At 57.7% G+C, this 18,356-nt stretch overlaps 2 protein-coding genes across 2 annotated transcripts; both read right to left on the bottom strand.

The window, feature by feature from the left end:
* Positions 1 to 364: 364 nt before the first annotated feature.
* Positions 365 to 3,350, bottom strand: MRPS23 (mitochondrial ribosomal protein S23). Its single transcript, XM_017821590.1, has 5 exons — positions 3,218 to 3,350; positions 2,964 to 3,131; positions 1,946 to 2,023; positions 1,711 to 1,834; positions 365 to 1,260 (listed from the first exon to the last, which is right to left on the bottom strand). Exons 1-5 carry the CDS (start codon positions 3,259 to 3,261, stop codon positions 1,099 to 1,101), a joined length of 576 nt encoding a protein of 191 aa, XP_017677079.1. The 5' UTR covers positions 3,262 to 3,350; the 3' UTR covers positions 365 to 1,098.
* A 3,157-nt stretch (positions 3,351 to 6,507) lies between these two features.
* On the bottom strand, positions 6,508 to 16,831 carry CUEDC1 (CUE domain containing 1). Its single transcript, XM_017821589.1, has 10 exons — positions 16,541 to 16,831; positions 15,924 to 16,051; positions 14,803 to 14,929; positions 13,205 to 13,388; positions 12,367 to 12,450; positions 11,367 to 11,456; positions 10,545 to 10,638; positions 10,278 to 10,336; positions 9,884 to 9,954; positions 6,508 to 9,682 (listed from the first exon to the last, which is right to left on the bottom strand). The coding sequence occupies exons 1-9, from the start codon at positions 16,829 to 16,831 to the stop codon at positions 9,887 to 9,889; spliced, it is 1,125 nt and encodes a 374-aa protein (XP_017677078.1). The 3' UTR covers positions 6,508 to 9,682; positions 9,884 to 9,886.
* Positions 16,832 to 18,356: the final 1,525 nt, after the last annotated feature.

The following is an 18,356-nucleotide window of genomic DNA, read 5'->3' as shown; positions in this document are numbered from 1 at the left end:
TTTTTACGTCCTGTTTTTCACTGCCACACAACACAAGGTGTGCCACAGTTTTCTTGCATCATACACAGCAGCAGCACTAAACTGTGCTGGGGAGAACGTGTGTGGAAGGCAGGGATGAAGCCCAAAGGAAATCCCTTTCCACTGCAGGGCAGAGCTGGGCAGGGAGGGAGAGATTAGATCCGAGTTACACCTGTTAGTTTGGGGTGGTGGTGGTGGTTTGTTTTTTTAAAAAAGAAAATAACAAACAAAAGAAAAAAACCCACACAAACAAAAGAGAACCCCTGCCCACACAAACACGAAAGACAAACAGAAACATGAAAAACCACAACAAAAATCACAAAGAAAAAGAAAGACACAAACAGTGTTTGTTTTTCATACAGCCCAAAATGTTTAATGAAAGCTCAGCCTGGAGTTTGCAGGCACGGGAAGAACTCTGTTCTAATCCCAGGAAGATTAGCTGTTATTTCCTTATGTTGCTCCACGCCACACTTCTGTGACTTTGTGCAGCAGCATCACCTTTCTCCCAGCAAACAGCTGGGACACCCCGTTTTCAGTCTTCAGAGGTGACCAATTTCATGAGGAGTCACTAAAAAACCACAGAGGTCCCTATTATCTGGTATTGCCACACTTTATCCCACTCTGAATTTAAGCAAATGATGGAATGGGAAGAGCACATTATTCCATTTCTATAAGGAGCAACTTTCCTCAGTGAGCTATAAAAAGATGACACTTGAGGCAGCTGCTGGGATGCATCAAACAGGACCTGCCACTTCCACAGCAGGAAACATCTTTACTGCTGCAAACAAGACACCTGAACAGGTAGAACTTCCAACTTTGAAAGAAAATGGTTTATTTTCCACTCTTATTTTCCAACTCACACTTTGAGATAACAGCCTTGAACCTTAAAAAAAAAAAATATCATCTCCAATTTCATCCCTGAGGAGAAGGATGGAGGAAAATGTGTCACACTCATGAGTCTGGGGAGCACCAGAGCTGGATTCCCCCCAAGGAAATGTCCCAAAGTGCCAGGTGTGGAGGCTGGATCCTGGCAGGTGACAGCCAGGGCACAGGGCAGCAGAGTCCAGGGCAGCAGAGCTGTCAGGAAGGAGTGTGTCCCTCCTTCTGTGTCCCTGCCAGCTCTGGTGTCTGCTCCTCCCCACCCTTCCTCTTCTCCTGCAGCTCCTCCAGCACGGTTTGGAGCTGCTGGTGTAAGGCAGGATCCCTGGTTCCAGCAGATCCCTGGTGCTCCTGCTGTGCCACCTGCAGGGAAAGACACAAAATCACATAGAACAGGGTGCAAGCAGCTTCTGAAGGGTGACTGAGGAGAGAAACAGCCCTCTGTGTGTCCAGAAAAGCTGAAAGGAATTAATTCATGCTGAGATTATTATTATTATGGAAAAATTCAATGCACAGCAGCACAGAAACATATTTCCAAATGGTTTCTACAGACACACACTTATTTGAAAGATTATTCAATTTTTTATCACCAGAACAAGCTCTTTTCTGTCCCACAAGTCCCTCAACCTTGGCCAGACAGGTTCATGATCAAGAGGAAAGTTTCCCCTGCACAGCAAAGACATTTTATTACAACCACCAGACATGTGACTGCTTTGTTGAGAATTTACCTCAGACCACCTCAGTATCAGAGGCCTGGGAGAGGGGTTTTCTCAGTCCACCAGTCAAGGGACTCTGTGAATATTTAATACTCACTTTATCTGTTGCTCTTCTCTGTAAAATGATCCCACTGGCTAGAAGGGCTTTTCCTGTTTCTTCAAACAATTTCTCCTCTTCAATTTTCCCTTCTTCCTTCAGCTCATTGTATTTCTCAACAAACCTGGATTGCAAGGCTGTGTTTTTACTCTCACAAATAACGTTTTGGTTCAGTGACTTGAAGGGGAGGAAGGGACAAGTCTCAGAAATATCTCCAGTTCAATTATAATCTTACCTCTGGCAGGTAGATTTGAAGTTTAACTGTGTCAGGTCGAAAGGCCTTGGACCACTGCCATAAACTCTGTAAAATCTCCTGGTCAGAAAACAGGTGAGTTTTTGAAACTAAAATCAATAGTAAATAAACATCAAGGTCTGTTAGATCAGGGTGTTAAAAAAAGCATTTACAGAACTATTTTTCCTTTTCACAGGAGCTCTTATGAACACCTGGAAGTGTCCAAGGCCAGGTTGGAGCAACCTGGGATAGTGGAGGGTGTCCCTGCCCATGGCAGGGCGTGGGACTGGATGGGCTTTAAGGTCGCTCCCAACCCAAACCAGCCTGGAATTCTACAGAGATGTTTGTTCCAGCATTTTTAATGGTTTTAGTAAATTCTAGTTAATCACCACCATGGATCAGAGCAGCTCTGTAACCCCTTCTCAGGGGGGTTAAGCCCAGCCTGGAGCTCTGTGCTGTACAGGTGTGTTTGCCTTTCCTGCTGCACAGGAGCCTCCAGCAGCCATGACAAACATGTGGAAGATCATGAAAAAACCTCTATTCCTTCAAAAAAATCACAAATCAAGAAGCAAAAGCTGGATTTAGGTGATTTACTTAAAACCTGTTTCTACCCTACAGCAGCTTCAAGGCTCCATTCCTCAAACATGCCCTGTGGAAGTTCCCACCATCCAACACTCAAACCCTGTGTGTAACTGGGATTGTCCCTAATCAGCAACTGGTGAAACTCAGAGAATCACGAGCTTCAAGTGAACAGATGATAAAGAGAATTTCAACCAATCGCTCCCTAAAAGCAAGTAATTCTGCTCAATATGGAGCTGGCGGCTGCCAAGAAAGCATTCCATGGATCATGGAATGGTTCGGGTTGGGAGGGCCATTCAACATCGTGTAATTCCAAGCCGTCCAATTCAAGTAATTCCAAGGGCAGGGACACTTTTCAGAGACCAGGCTGCTCCCAGCCCGGTCCAGCCGGGCCCTGCGCACGTCCCGGCGGGATGACGGGTATAACGCGCCGGTGACTCACGCCCGCACTTCATCCTCGCGGTAGAACACGGGCGCGACCGGGTCCACGTTCTGCCCGTAGCGCGGCCGCACCGCGCGGTGCACGGGCTCCCGCAGCGGCGGGAACGCCGCGTACACGTCGAACCACAGCGGCTTCTTGATGATCCCGATGCGCAGCAGGTCCCGCGTCCTGCGGGGAGAAGCGGCGGGGGAGGTCAGGAGGGGCCGCCCTCACCGGGAACCGGCCCCCGCCCCGGCTGAGCCCCCCCCGCGCACCGGCTGAACACGCTGCCGATCCTCTGCGTGCGGCTCCCGGCCATGGCGGCTCCGCGGTCCCGCCGGGACCCCTCGGGACACCCCGAGCCCCCCGGACCCCCGGTGCCGCACCGAGACCGGAACCGGAACCGGGGCCGCCGCCAGGCCGCGCAGCCGAGCGCCGAGCGCTGGCGGGAGGCGATGCCCAGGCAGCGCCAGCCGATGGCCGAGCGGGGGCGCAGTCCGATTGCGTCCTGTGTCGCCCCCCCAGCCGGGACTATCGCGACACGCGGGGCCGGGCCCGGGTGAGCCCGAGCACCCTCAGCCCCTGCCCGGGCGGCACCGGCAGGGCCGAGGCTCGCGGGAGCCGCGCCCCGGGGCGGGCTCGGCCGCCATGTCACTGAGCCACTGAGTCACGGAACGTCCCCGCAGGGACCATCAGCCCGACCCTGGCCCTGCACAGACACCCCGATAATCCCAGCCTGTTGTCCAAACACTCCCCGAGCTCTGTCAGCCTTGGGGCCGTGACCAAACCCTGGGGAGCCTGTTCAGTGCCAACCACCCTCTGGGGGGAGAACCTGTTCCTGAGGTCCAACCTGACCCTGCCCTGGCACAGCTCCAGCCGTTCCCGGGTCCTGTCCCTGTCACACCGAGCAGGGGTCGGAGCTGCCCGATGGGCTCTGCCCTCGGTCTGCTCTGCTCCGGCTGAGCAAACGCAGTGCCCTCAGTGCTCCTCGTGTGGCCCTTCCAGAGCCTTCCCCATCCTCGTGTCCTTGTTGGGCACATGAGGGATGAGGAGACCTGGGACCCCCACCCAGGGCACCCACAGCAGGTTGGGGGGCTGCCCTGTTTGCCCCCCAGAGCTGGGAAGCCCATTCCCCCACACTGGGACAGCAGCGCTCCCTCACCCACCCAGCCTCAGGGAGATAACGGGGCCACTGCCGCCCTGCTGACCCCAGCCCGGACCCCCTGGCACCACCAGCAGCTCTGAGATCCATCCTCTGCTCTCAAACACCCCCCTCCTCCAGGGCAGGCACAGCCCCAGGGTGAAGGGGTGCAGAAGGGTTTGGGGTCACAGACCTCCTGGGGGCAACAAAATCCCAAGTGTCCAAAATCCCAGGATCTCCCTTAGCACCAGCCCTGGAGCAAGGTGACACCAGCTGTGCTTCCCTAAACACCCCCCACCCCCCCTTCTCCCATCCTCAGGGCTGTGGTTTCCTGGGATCTGGAGGGTGGACAAGCCATGGGACACAGTTGTCACTGTCCCCCTGCCAGGCACGTGCAGGGCCCGGCCGCCGTCTCCGGTTTCTCTTGGAGCCATCGGGACTGCTGCAGGGGCAGGACAGCAGTGACAGGAAAGGACAGCTGTCCTGGGTGAGGGACACAGCTCCAAGGGAAGCAGGAGCTGCTCCCACCCTCGCTGGCTGGTCTCTCGAGGAGGGGACAGCTCGGAGATGCTGTGCCTGCACCTCCACAGTGGAGTAGTTTCTCTTCATACATTAGGAACGATGTCCCCAAAAAGGGCTGGGGCTCATCTCCTCTGCCCATGGCACTGAACTGCTCTGTCTGCTGTCCCCAAGCTCAGCACTGCTGTATCCTCATGGCAGCGAGGGCATGGGGACCAGGGGTGACATCGGGCTGCAAACTGTCACCAGCATTGGGGTATGGGGAGGGTCAGTCTCACCCCATCACCTTTTCATGGACTCATGGAATATTCTGAGTTGGAAGGGACCCCCAAGGATCATCAAGGACAACTCCTGGCCCTGCCCAGGACACCCCAACAATCCCACCTTGGGCCTCAGGGTGTTGTCCAAATGCTCCTTGAGCTCTGGCAGGCTTGGTGATTCTTTTCATAGAATCATTAAGGTTGGAAAAGAGCTCAGAGATCATCAAGTCCAACACCTTTTGGTGTCGGGTCTCGCCCAGACAGAGAACAGATGGTGGGATCTGCACAGTTCAGGGTCTGCTCCCTGACCTGATCCTGCCCTGGCAGCCCCAGCCCTGCCCCTTGATTTATAAAGTCCAGAAGCTCCTCCCCAGCCCTGTGTAAACAGCCTTGCTCCAGCCAGCCTTTCCACCAACCTGGCTTGGCAGGGAGCTGGTCACTAGGTGCAGCCCTTAGCTTGGGAATGAGCTGATGGGAAAAAAAAAATACATCCCTGCTTCCATCTTCCAGGCTCGGGAAGGAAGGGGGCAGTAAATTTCCACGGCAGCCTGACAAGCCAGCAGGTATTGCCGGGCTCTCACATCTCCAGCTTCATCCTCATCTCACCAGTTTCCAGCCCTGGGCTTTTCTCAGCTGCTGGTTTTCTTAAAACACGGGTTTGAAAGCAAAACCCTTGCCCTTGTGGAGAAGAGGAATTAAAAAAGGAGTTGCTGGGACTGCTCCAGGGCCACATCTGAGCTGCTCCAAGGACTGGGCAGGCCCTGGGCCATTCAGCTCCTTGGAAAGCCCTGGCTCCCCGCAGAGCATGGCATTCGCTTGGCTGCAGCAGGCAGCCAGAGTTTCTCCACCATTTCTATGCTTTTGACATTTAAGGCAAGAATGCCTTGACTTTTTCCAGGGTCTTCTTTCACAGGGAAGGTTTCCAAGCCACACGTGAGGCTGGGAAGCTCTAATCCTGCCAGGAACTGGAAGCTGCTCTTGGACAGCTGGTGCAGAGGGAGTGGACTCTGGCCTATCCCTTCATGTGAGGGATGCTCCATTTGTCCCCCTGGCCCTGCCACTGTCCCCCGGGGCTGCCCATGAAGTGCCACATGCGACAGCCTCAAAATAATCCTCCTCCTGCAAGTCACAGGCTGCCCACTGTGGAGGTGGAGGTGTGGAGCCACCCCTGTGTCACAGCCCTCTACTCAGGCTGCCTGGGGGTGTTTCTCAAGGACAGCACAGCCTGGATGGGCTGAAACTACTACTTTTCCCAAAAATTAAGAGCTTGAGACTGAGGTTTTGGGTAGTGGCTGGAGATGTGGGGAGCTCCTGTAAGTGGGGCTTGATGCCCTTCCCTCACACCATCACAGACTGCCCTCATCTCTGGGTCCATGTGCTGCTTTCTGAGGCTCCGAGGAGTTTTTCACCACAAGTTTTCCTCTTCCTGCCTGTTTGTAGGGAACATGAAAGGAAGGGAAAGGCAAGCTCTTGAGAATCAGATGCAAATTCAGCCCCATCAGGAGTGTGCAGGTAGTGATTTTGGGCATCTGCAGCCTTGAGGGGCACTGTAGGAGTTGGGCTAGAGCTGCCCCTTCCCTCCCCATACCCCTTTCTTTTTTCTTCCCCCTGTAAAGATATGGGAGTAAAAAAATACCCCAGAGTGTTAAGAGTACAACAGGACTTTATTATAGGAATTACTATTAAACATCTTTAAGAAAAAAATCACTTATGGAAATAAATTCTAAAACAGTCACACTCACAAACATCACAGATCAGTTTGGTTTGTTCTTTTTAAACCCTTTCGTAGAGAAATGATACAAATATCACTGAGAATTGGACATTTTAATGTAAGAAATGAGTTTTGGCTCCCAAGCCGGATTTGTGGCCTTTCTACTCATTAGACCTGATTTTTTTTTGTTTTGTTTTTTTTTTAAAGGACACAAAAATAATCCCTCTCCATCCTCCATTAAAACGATGCTTTGTTGCCTCCAAGATGTTTTGACATGGCTACAGGATGACATCACTCAGAGGCTGTGCCAGGCCTGGGATGTTTAAGGGCACGTTGTTGTTGGTGCGAGCCAAGACGTCCCCAGGGCGCTGTGCCAGCCCCGTGTGCCCGCAGTGCGGTGCCTGCTTTGGGCACAGGGCTCCCCAGCACCACAACACCTCCGTGCAGGGCAGACCCCACCCGTCCCCTCCCCACGGGCCCCGTGTCCCAGCTCACAGCCCCCAGACCACCCTTCCTTCCTCTCCCCGTTCCTCACACGCCCCACAGCCCTGTGGGCTCTGATGGGTCACGGGGAGCAGATGGTGATGGGCACTCGGGGACGTGCTCAGGCAGAAAGCAGAGGCAGCTGCTGTCCCCAGGCTCCTCTGCCAGAAAACCTTGGCTGGGTTACAGAACGTGCCACCTGAGCAGGCCGAGAGGAGGGACAGTGGCCACCTCTGGCTGCAGCTAAAGCCAGCGGGGCAGCAGGACTGGCCTGTGACTGATGTGAGACGTGCCCAGGAGAGCTCAACTGATCCCCCACGGCACGATCCAGCCCGTCCTGGGCACAGCGAACCCTCCAAGGCTCAGCAGAGGGGGGGGAGCTGCGAGTGCCCAGGAACTGGTGCCTCGCTGCCTCAGCCCTCCCGTGACCAACTCCTGCTCTGGGAGGGCAGAATTCCCTTCCCGCCAGAGCCTGAGCACCCGCCCGGCTGCCGCTGCTTCCTGCGCTCATGGAAACTTCGCCGGCAGTGCAGCCCTCGGTAGCTGAGAGGCGCTGGAACTGGGACAAGCTGATCCGGTTCCAAGCTTGATTTTCTTCCAAATATGCAGAGCTGCTTTGGACTGGGAAGGGGTAATGGCAGCCTCCTATGGCCCCAAGGGCCAGCAGAGGGTAAGCAGGGAGCCCCTCCTCTCCACCACTCTCAGGCTGGGAATGAAAGTCCCACCCAGGGAGTAAAGGATTTTCTGTTCCCAGATTCACACTTAGGCCCCTTGCACCCTGAGCCAGGAGGGGACACGCTCCTCCAGAGCCCCATCCTGCCCTGCAGGGTGCAGAGCAGCCCGAGGCACAGCCAGGCACACCACAGAGAGCAGAGGGCTCAGAGCCCTGCCCCTGGCACGGGATGGCTCTAACCTGTCACCAGGCTGCCACGACTCGGGACATGCTCCTCAATCCTTCCTTCGAAAGCAAAGCAGCAGACACCAAAGCTGGGATTTGCTGCTCTGATTTCAGGAACTCAAAGCTCGCTGGTATCCCAGGGCACTCCCAGCCCAGCGCATCCTGCCCTCACCCTTGGCACCCCGGGATTCGTCTGAGTGCCAGTGCTGCAGGAGCGTTTACTTTGAGCTAATGAGACACTACCTGGACCCTGCAGCCACAGAGAGCCGGGAGCAGCCCCGGCCCTGGCCAGGAACCAAGAGCAAGTGAAGCCCGTGGTGCCCCCGATGCCTCCGCGCTGCGAGGGGCGACAGCAGCGCTCAGCAGGTGCAGCGGCTGCTCGCGGGGGGAATCTTGGCGTCCACTTCAAAGGCACGCGGGCTCCGCTGGGACTGAAGAGGAGCCTGCCGGGAGCCAGCGCCTGCAACAGGGACTTTTGTTACCAAACCCCGTGGAGAGGCAGGGAAAACAGTTGCGTGAGTGTTTGATGGCTGGGGCTTCTGCGTCTGCCGCCTTCGCAGCTCCAATCCTGCAACATTTGTGCCGGTTCGCGGGAGCCAGAGAGTGAAACAGGCACGTCTAGAGCCACCTCCTGCATTTGGCAGGGAACGCTGTGCCGATAAAGGAGGAGAAAATGTGCTGGCGGGAGCGAATTCTGCCTTTACGCTCGTCACTCGGTACTTACACAGCGAAGGAATTTGTTTATGTAATTATTTTTAGCCTGACAGCATCTCCGAGAGCTGCAGCGATTCCGGCGCTGTGGGCACGAGGAAGGGGCTCTGCTCCTGCCCCACACCAGACCCAGCAGTGCCCCCAAGCCCTTGTACAAACTCTCCATGCTGAAAACACCTCCACCAGCCTTGCAAACACCCAGCTCGGGCTTTGCCTCTCACCCACAGCGGGGGCATCCCTTAAACTTCCAGGCTCCAGGACCACCCCCGGCACCCCACACCCCATGGGACGTGTCCTGCTCCGTCAGTGAGGGTTAAACTGGTGCAAAATCCAGCCCTTGGTGCTGCCCCGCGGCGGCACAAAGCGTCCCAACTTCAAGGCAGTTGTAGCAATGCCGAAGGCAAAGGTTTAATTCAAAGTGAAACGCCTAGGAAAAGAAGGCCTTTCCTTTATAAACAATTTATATTATTTGACTATTACCTGATCTGAATCTCTGCTCATTACTCCTAGCAATAATAGACAACAGCTGTTAGCTTCCCTTTCTCACGTGGTTTTTGTTCCAGTGTGCGCAGAGTGAAGTTGCATCAGACCACTACAGATATGTTCAGGAGTGCTCCGGCCCACAGACCCCACGTGTGACCGGATCCTCATTAGTACGACTGATTTCATTCCTCCTGCGCCGCCGCTCGGACCGGGAGAGCAGGCGGGCCTGCTCCTCCCCAGCCTGAGCTCCACTGGCTCCTCCACAGCCGCTCGCAGCAGCTGCTCTCTTTTTTTTTTTCCTTTTTTTTTTTTTTTCCTTTTTGGCTGATTTTCTGGATAGAAAACGTTGTTTTCAAACCGCCGGTAAGAAAACATTGTGCCTCGCTTCAATACTTGTACTTCTGAGGAGCACAGCAGCGGAGGGGGAACAGCCAAAATCTGGGTGATTTGTTGGGTGGGTTTTTCCTTTTTCAGCCATCTCCTCGTGAAGCCTCCTGCACGTCCTGTGCCAGCAAGAAACCCCAGCGCTGGGACCTGCGGGGAGGGGAAGGGGAGGGAAGGAGAACAGCACGTGCTCAGCCTCAGCTGCACCACGACCAGCACCTGGGGCTGTTACAGCCACGCCACGGATGTCCCCACCCAGACACACTCTGGACCCACCCAGGGCATGCAGCCTCTCCTCCAGCCAGGACAGATGGATGGGACCATTCACACACATCCCCAGGTGTCTCTCACCATTTACTGCCCTTCCTTCAGCGTCTCCTCCTCCTCCCGGAGCTGTTGCCTCCGTGCTTGGAAGTCTTCTTCTGAAAGGCAGAGACAGGCAGGGGTTGGAGCCACCTCCACACCAGGACACCTCCACTGCACCACGGTCCCAGCCTCAGTGAGGTGCCTTAGGGGGAGGCAGCCCAGCCCCTGTCCCGGGGCAGAGATTTCCTTGCTCAGACAGACAATTCCCAGTAGGACACTGGGGTTCTCTGCCATAATTGAGAACACTGGAAGGGGGTTTTGGCCCACAGGGGTATTTCTGCCAGATGGTCCCACCTGGGCCATCCCCAGAGTGACCCGGGGCCAGGCACTGCAGGACGCAGCCAGCCACGCCCAGCACAGCACACCCAGCATTCCTTACCATATCCATGGCCTTCCACATCATCCAGGAGATTTGCTGTTGAAGCCGCCGTCCCCATCCTGCACCCTCCACTAAGGAAAACCAGCTGTGGGGCCGGGAGGTGGCTGTGGCACCACAATCACCCTTCCCATCCCTTCCCATCCCACGGCCCAGCCACGGGGCAGCCGGGGGGCTCCAGCCACACTGTGCCCTTGGGGAGCCCCCGGGAGCACCCGAGTGAGGCCCCTCGGACAGCCCTGGGCCTCCCCCGGTTCCCTTTTAGGATACACCTGGTGCTTCAAGAAGTGTTTTCTTTTTGATTTTCTCATCTTTGTCTTCTCGGAGAAGGCTCTGGCGAGTTCAAACAGCTTCTTGCGCGTGGCTGGAAGGAAGGAACTGGGTGAGGGTCTCACCCCAACACCTTCCCAAAGCTGCCAGAGGGGAGGAGACAGGCAGGGCCAAGGTGTGAGAGCCACCCACAGCCCTGTAGTGATGCCCTGGGTTTGCCTGGGAACACCAGGAGTGCGCAAATCTGGAGGGTTGGAGAGCGAGACAGGGATGCCTTGGCCCTGGTGGGAGGTGCTGATGTTTTAGCCTTGGGCTGGGATTTTCACAACCCAGACTGACCCACCCTTCCCCAGTGTCCCCACTGCCTGCAGCCCAGCCCAGCTTGCCCAAGGACCTGGGTCTAGTTTGAGGCGGGAGAAGCAGGTTGTGACTTTCCAGAGGAAAGGATTGGAAAAGGGAGAGTTACAGCAAACTCTTGGCTTGCTGTTCTAGGATTCATGCAAACCCTGGCCAGAAATTCCTCTACCCAACACCACCTGCAGCCTCCACTCACGCCACAACCCAGGGACAGACGGACAGTGCAGAACTGGGGCAGCAGGACTCGGGTGTCCCTCTCTCACCCGCTCTGCCAGTGTCCACCCAGGAGCATCCTGCCACTGGCAAGGCCCAGGAGAGCACCACAGGGCAGAGATGCACCAGCCCATGGCTGTGAAAGGCAGGTGGAAACTGCTGCCACCTCTCCCCCTGCCTCCCCCACTCCCAGCTCCCCTCCAGCCCTCCCCGGCATCCCGCTGCCAGCACGGAGCCCGCACACCGACTCACATTTTCCCATGTGTTTCAATTTGTCTCGGAATAAGGCATCGTCAGACACGGCACCGCCGGCCTCGCTGGTTACAGAGGGGGCTACATCACCTGGAAGGCAAACATCTGGTCACTGGGAGTGTGTGATGAGGGGAGGCTCGAGACAAACCATTTCCATGACCCGGTTCCAGTGCTAGCAAAGCACAGCCCTGCCATGAGCACAGCTGAGCCAGAGCAGGAGGGACGAGGGCACTGGCACACAGGGCTGGCTCTGGACGAGGGCCCTCTGCAGACACACCCCTGTGTTGGTGGGTGCAGATATGGGCCTGCAGCCCACCCTCGCTGTGATTCCCCCCCGAGTGGATGTAGGGTGAGCAGTGGCTCAGTCCCAGCACAGGCACCTCCCTCAGTGCTGTTCCAGGCCCAGCAGCCTCAAATTACCCTGGGCACTACCTGCACTCTGGGTATTGGATCGTGGTGCCCAGAACAGCAGGGTCACCACATCAGGAGCAGGACTTCCAACTCGGTCAGGTGGACCAGAGACCCTCAGAGCCATGTCCCTGTGCCTGCTGGGCTGTGCCCCTTCTCCAGGTCCATGTGCCCAGCTGGAGCTCTGCCAGGCTGCCCTGCCACTGCGTCTCACCCGACCCTGCACGGGGCCATCGACAGACACCAGCTCTAATTCTGACTCTGGGCAGCTGCTCCCTCACCGAGGTTAATCAGGATTACCCGGGAACAGTCGTTATGCCTCCCAGGCACAATCCTCTGCTCCAGCTCAGGCAAGGGGGGACAGGGATGGACAGAGGCAGGATGCAGGAGCACTTCCACTAGGGGAGGGCAGGAGCACCCATTCCCACCGCACACCAGCTCCTCTCCTGTGCTGGGAGGGCATCAGGGAGGACTCAGCCCATTTCTTGCCCCCCCAGCCACTTTGGAGGCACTGGGCCGAGGGCTGGGAATGCAGGGCCTGAGGGGCATCCTGCTGCAGAGGGATGATGCTCACATGTGCCTTGGAAGTTACCTGATAATACGGAGGAAAAACCAAAGTCATTGCTGACAGCAACACTGCTTGACTTGGATTTTTTGGACTCATATTTCAATCGATCTGAAAAACAGAAAGCACAGTGCCTGCTCGATCAGACCCTCGGGGCAGAGCACGCGGCTCCCTCCCCTCTCCCCTCACGCCCCCGTGGCTGCCAAGGGACAGGCTGAGTGCAAGGGAGGGAGCTGGGGCTTCACTTCAGCACGGTGACCACAAGCCCCTCGGTGGGAGGCAGCAGCAGGGGGTGGGATTGCTCCTCACCCAGCAGAGGAAGTCGCACCCACTGCGAGCACACGGCAGGCACACGCGTGGTTTTCCAGCCTCTGCAGTGAAGGTGCTGCCAGGACCCTGCAAACCTGCAAGGCCCCTCAGCTGGGGGGCTCAGAAGGAGGGGAAGGGCAGCTCTGTGATCAGGAGCAGTAAAACCACCCACACCCTCCCCATGGCACTGGACAAGCAACCAGCTCACTGGGAAGGAGCGTGGTGACAGGGAAGGAGCAGTCATGGGAAAACTGCTCTCCAGTCCAGGCCTGCCAGCACCTGGGGAGGGTGCACGGCCAGGGAGGGCTCAGAGGGCATTTCCAAAGCTCCTTGCTATGGATTCTGCTGGGCCCTGCCAGAGACACTGCAGAGAGGTGAGCAGGGGGAGGAGAGCCTTGTGGCAGGCGCTGAGCACCCAGAGCAGGAGCCCATCAGTGTGTGCAGGTCAGACCACCCGCCCCCAGCCTGGCCACATCCTGCACTGGCTCTGCCGGCAGCCAGTGTCAGAGGATGGGCACACACCCAAAAAGCAGAGGTTTCTGCAGGTGCTTCTCACCTCTCTCCAGGGCGAGGAGGAAATCCCGGTTCCTCTGGAGCTCCTTCATGAACTCCTCGTTCTGCAGGAAGAGCGCGATCCGCTCGTCCTCCAGGTACTGCTTCCAGCGCCGCTCCTGCTCCAGGGAGCCCTGGCCCCGCGGGACGAGCCCCCTCGACAGGGGCTGCCTGCAGCTGTGGGAACCCTGGGGGGGAGGCAAACATGGCACAGGTCGGGTGGTGGTCTTGGTGCCCGGGGGTTCCTGCAGCAGTGCCTTGGGCTGCTTGGCATTTTGCTCCTGTTATACTTCACCCCCAGCCTGGACAGCCACTGACTGCTGCTCCCCAGCAGGTCCCTGGGACAGCACCGTCCCCTCAGGATGGTGCTGCTGCAAAGGGAACAAAGGGGGACAGGGCATCACTGCCTCTGGCCACCAGGAAGGGGGACGGGATGGAGGGGACCGACATTCCACATGGGAACCTCTCGGAGCCAGAAGTTCTCCTGTGCAAAGCACAGGCTGGCAGATTCTTAACTTTACACCATGGGGTTGTGCCACCACAGGCAAGAGAAGGGTCTCAGCCAGCATTGCTGCTTTTATTTCCCATCTCTAAAAGAGCAGAGTCTGCAATTTCCCGCTGACAAACGTCCCTGCGCGAGGCACGTCACGCCTCGCACCTGGGGAGCAGCACAGCCCCACGCTGCAGCACAACCTCAGCCTTGCCTACAATATTTATCTGATTTGTAGCTGCTCCCAGAGAGCCATAAAAAGCAAAAGCACACAATTACCGGGGAAAGAAAAGGGCAGCTGCTCCTCTCCTCCCCCTGAGCCCAAATGAATTGGCACACTCCTATTCCCAGAAAGGTAATAGAGCCCACGAAGCTCAACTTGCAGGGCAATCGTTCATGAAAATGTGGCAGGCTGCCTTTGGAGCCGAAAAGGGAGGGAGGAGCAGGGTTTCTGCAGCCTCTCCAGCCCCTCACCATGCCAGGAGGGTGCTGGCCCCATTTAGTGTTAGCAAAGAGTCGAGAGACACCCCAGACTGCAGCATGCCTGGCACTGAGCTGGATGCCCAGCACAGTCTGTGCTGGGGCTGCTTGTTCCCCACAGGGTGCTGCCCATTGCCTGCCCCGCTGCAGGCACCCAAACCTGGTGGCTTCGAAACTGCCATGAAGCACATGGGGACTTGTATTTCCCAGGGGCAAATCCTCTGGCTTGCACTAGCTTTCCCACCCAAGTTCCACTGCAGCAGCCCCCGAGCGCCCCAGCAGTGCCACTGGTCCTGCAGTGTTACTGGTCCTGCTGCTCCTCACCAGGGCAGCAGGTGAGATTTTCAAATAATTGAAAATACAAGGTGCGTATGGCAAGTGGCATTTCTGGCACTAATCACGGAGATAATGGCAGGAAAAATATGAAAGCCTCGCTGAAAGACTCTCCTTTCACACCTTGCCCACTTCAGTCTTGCCTTGAACAAGACATGCTCCAAGTTTAGTGCACACCCAGTACCCAGATGCTTCCAGAGTGCTGGTGCTGCAGCTCAGGGTGGCTGAGGACAGGGGTCAGTGCTCCATGCCACGCTGTGGAGCTGGGATGCAGGGCTGGAAAGGGGAGCAAGGCTCACCTGTGTGCTGGCTGTCTGCTGGGGCAGGATGCGGAGGAAATCCTCGGGGAGGTTGCCCAGGAGCGGCGGGTTCCAGTTCCTGTAGTGCCCAGGTGCCGGGGTGCTGCCAGGGCCTGGCACGTCCGTCCTGTGGGACAAGCACAGACTGTGCTTGTGGGCCCCTTTGGCGAGGGAGAAACCCAGCAACACCTGCCACAGCAGCAGGGCACAGGGCCTGGCACAGCAGCGCTCACCCAGCTCCACCAGCGCTCCTGGGAACCAGGAAACCCCAGCACACTTCCCTAACCTGTGGTGTTAGTGTCAGCTCTGGAGAGTGAAAGGCTTTCCTTGTGCAATTGGAATCTCTGGGAGCTGCATTTCAAGCCTTGCCCTGCAACTCTGCAGGCTGGGATTTCCTTCTCCTCCCTGTTTCACTCAGACTCCCAAAAACCAGCCTGGTGGAGCCCCAGCACTGCAGGGATTCGCCTACGAAGCTGATGAAGGTCTCTCGCCGGATGTCACACCCAGCCTGCACAGCCTGTGTCCGAGGGGCTGGCACAGGGGTGGCCAGGGCACCACACAGGGGTCCCACAGCCCCACAGATACAGCCATGGTGGTGCTGCTGCTGGGGAAGAGCCCCCAGCCTGTAGGGCCACAGACCCCAGGGCTCAGTGCCCCGGCTGCTGCCCCACACAGGGCCCGGCTGCTGCCCCACACAGGGCCCGGCTGCTGCCCCACACAGAACCCGGCTGCTGCCCCACACAGAACCCGGCTGCTGCCCCACACAGGGCCCGGCTGCTGCCCCACACAGGGCCCGGCTGCTGCCCCACACAGGGCCCGGCTGCCCAGCACCTGGTGTTTGTGAGCAGGGGCGAGCACTCCCCGCCTCCGGGAGCTCATTTTTGCCATTCCACACACTGCCAGAGCAGCTTTCCAGGCCCCTCAGCTGTTCGTGTTTTAGGGCCTTGCAGGGATTTCCGAGCCAACTGTGAGCTTCATTCATCTCCCTTGTCTTCCTCCCACCCGACCCCAACAAAGTGGGGTCAGATACCCCGTGCCAGGGCCAGCTGATGGCAGCCTGACCCCCGGGGAGAGGCACAGGGTGCAGCAGGAGCAGGAGGTGTGTGGGGCTGGGGGCTCACCTGGGCGGGGGGGTGGGCGGCGCGCGGGGGTAGCGGCTGCTGAACGCCTGGCTCTCGTAGGCAGGAGGGGAGTAGACGGGAGGGGGCTCCTCATCCGAGCTATCTGGCTCCAGGGTCCGCTCCAAGATCTGCGGGGTGAGAGGATGGGGTGAGGGCAGGACAGGGAAATGCTCCTCAGTGGGCCAGGGCCCCATTGCAGCAGCACTGACAGCACGGGCTGAACGACACTGCAGAGGATGGGGGCAACCTCGTGGCACTGGTCCCCTGCACCAGGGGGTTTGGGGGAATTTGGAGGTGATGGTCAAGGGATGAGCATGGGTGAGCTGGTCCTTGGGAGCAGCTCTGTGGAGTCCCTCTGACGGCAGCAAAGGGTCTTTGTTGGGTTTTGGGGTAGGAGGGAGTAGGGAGAGCACCTTGGCTGGAGCCTCAAGCAGTGCCCAAGACGCACCAGGCAGGCTGTGTGCTCCAGACCAGCTGAACAGGCACTCGAACATCTGCCTGCCTGCAGCAGCCGAGTAGCACCGTGCCCGGGCAGAAGGGAGGCAGGATGAGACTGAGGTGCCCGCTCATGACAGCCCAGGCAGGGCAGCCCAGGCAGGGGAGCCCCCCCAGGTTACCTCGGGGGGGATGCTGTCCTCCGAGTCCGAGCTGTCGTCACAGCCGCTGCCGTCCAGGTTCATCTGCAGGAGCTGGTCGATGGTGGCGTCCACGGCGCCGTTGTTGGCCCTTAAGACACACTCGATGATGTCGTAGTCCATGTTGGGGAACATGGTCTTGAAGTCCTCCATGGCCTGGTTGAACTCCAGCCGCCGGACCTGCCTGGCGGGGCGGCTGTTGTTGAGCTCCTGGGCGGAGGAGCCGCCGCGGGAGCCGCCGTTGCTGCTGCTCCGGCGGAAGAGGCTCGTCATGGCGGGGCGGCTGCGGGGGCACGGCGGCCGCGGTGCTGCTGCGCCCGCCACCCTCCTCACGGGGGGCTGCCCCGGCGGCCAGCGGGGACCATGGGTGGGCAGCGGGGGTCCCGCTCCCCGCGGCCGGTGGCTCCGCGGGTCAGCCCCCGGCGCACTGCGGCATCCTCCCACCTGCGGGGAGAGGGGAGAACATCACCCACGGGACAGCACCCTGAGACACCGCCAGCTCCCCATCTCATCGAGGAACATTCAGTTCAATCCGACCCATCCCGCTGCGCCCTCGTGGGACTGTCCCATCCCTGGCACGCTGGAGCGTGGATGTGCCACGCCGGGGGCTGTACAAACAAAAGGCAAGGCAAGAAAAATGGCATTACTTCCACTGCCGAGGGCTGCCCAGATTTAACATTTCCATGCTTGACATGTATTTATAAACACGGTAAAATCGCTCTTTAAAATAAAACATGGAGTCGGCTCAGAGTGTCAGAGCAGGGGGTAAAATGCTGTGCAGCACGGCAAAATCGACTCTTTGGAAAAGCCACCAAATCCAAGATTAACATTCACTTTAAAACCATAAACAGATTATACAGCTACTGCTTCTCGTTTGGAAATGCAGGGCCAAATTCAGTTCTGGATTAACTCCACTGTTGAAACAGAATTACCCCAGGAACACTTTTGATCCATAATATCATTTTCAAAGGCTTTTTCCTAAGCAGCAGGCAGAGAGTTCAGGATAACTGTCCCTAAATGGTACTTAATGCAGAAGAACGTGCCAAGCACATTTCTTAGCGAAACAGGGTATAATCAGATTCTAAGCCATTAGGAGGAGCAGTCACCTCTGAAGGTCACTCGGGCTCTGCCCTGCCCAGAGCCAGGCCTTGTGTGACAGCCACGTCCCCAGAGCTCGCCTGGCCTCGGTTCACAGCCCCGAGCTGCTCCAAGAGAGGCTTCCAGAGGCTGCTGAGAGCGAAACACACTTGAAAAACGTGGGCAACTCAACGGGAACTCTGGGAGCAGGTTCACTTTTGCCACGCTGGTTAACCCTGGCCTTCATCCCCAGGGACAGCGCTGCTCTGGCTCGGTACCAGAGGAGTCACAGGGGATGATTCCTTCTCCTGCTCCGGGCACGCTCCGCTCTCCTTCCCCGGCTTTTTTGTAATCCTGGAAGCATTTGCATCTGGATGCACCAACAGCAGCCCTGTGCAAACACCAGCACCAGCACCCGACCAGACCCTGCACCTCGGCCAAGGGTCCCTGGGCTGAGCACGGTGCCACAGGGCCCCCATCCAGGGCCACCTTCCCATGGCATTTGTTCGCCCCACGGGACAGGACCCGTGGAAAAGCAGCAGCAGCTTCACTGCTGGGCACAAGGGGCCCCCAGCTTGCTCCTGCTCACTGATAGTATCCACTCAGTAGTATCCACTCACTGATAGTGACCACTCAGCCAGGAACTGTCTCCATCCCGCTGTTGCACTCTGTCCCCGGGATCTGCTCCGGCTTGCAGGAGCCAGGCACGGAGCAGGAACAA

This window comes from Lepidothrix coronata, unplaced genomic scaffold (assembly GCF_001604755.1).
Source record: "Lepidothrix coronata isolate B3197 unplaced genomic scaffold, Lepidothrix_coronata-1.0 Scaffold91, whole genome shotgun sequence".
Lineage (NCBI taxonomy): Eukaryota > Metazoa > Chordata > Aves > Passeriformes > Pipridae > Lepidothrix > Lepidothrix coronata.
This window is presented reverse-complemented; position numbering and strand designations above follow the sequence as displayed.

What these genes read in the sequence shown, in the direction of transcription:
- MRPS23 (XM_017821590.1), bottom strand. Translation starts at nt 3,261, where the DNA reads ATGGCCGGGAGCCGCACGCAGAGGATCGGCAGCGTGTTCAGCCG. An exon ending in ATCGGCAGCGTGTTCAGCCG is followed by an intron (nt 3,132 to 3,217) that starts GTGCGCGGGGGG and finishes TTCTCCCCGCAG; the next exon opens with GACGCGGGACCTGCTGCGCA. An exon ending in TTCAAATCTACCTGCCAGAG is followed by an intron (nt 1,835 to 1,945) that starts GTAAGATTATAA and finishes CTTGCAATCCAG; the next exon opens with GTTTGTTGAGAAATACAATG.
- CUEDC1 (XM_017821589.1), bottom strand. Translation starts at nt 16,831, where the DNA reads ATGACGAGCCTCTTCCGCCGGAGCAGCAGCAACGGCGGCTCCCGCGGC. An exon ending in AGCAGACAGCCAGCACACAG is followed by an intron (nt 13,389 to 14,802) that starts GTGAGCCTTGCT and finishes CCTCCCCCCCAG; the next exon opens with GGTTCCCACAGCTGCAGGCA. An exon ending in ATTGAAACACATGGGAAAAT is followed by an intron (nt 10,639 to 11,366) that starts GTGAGTCGGTGT and finishes CCTTCCTTCCAG; the next exon opens with CCACGCGCAAGAAGCTGTTT.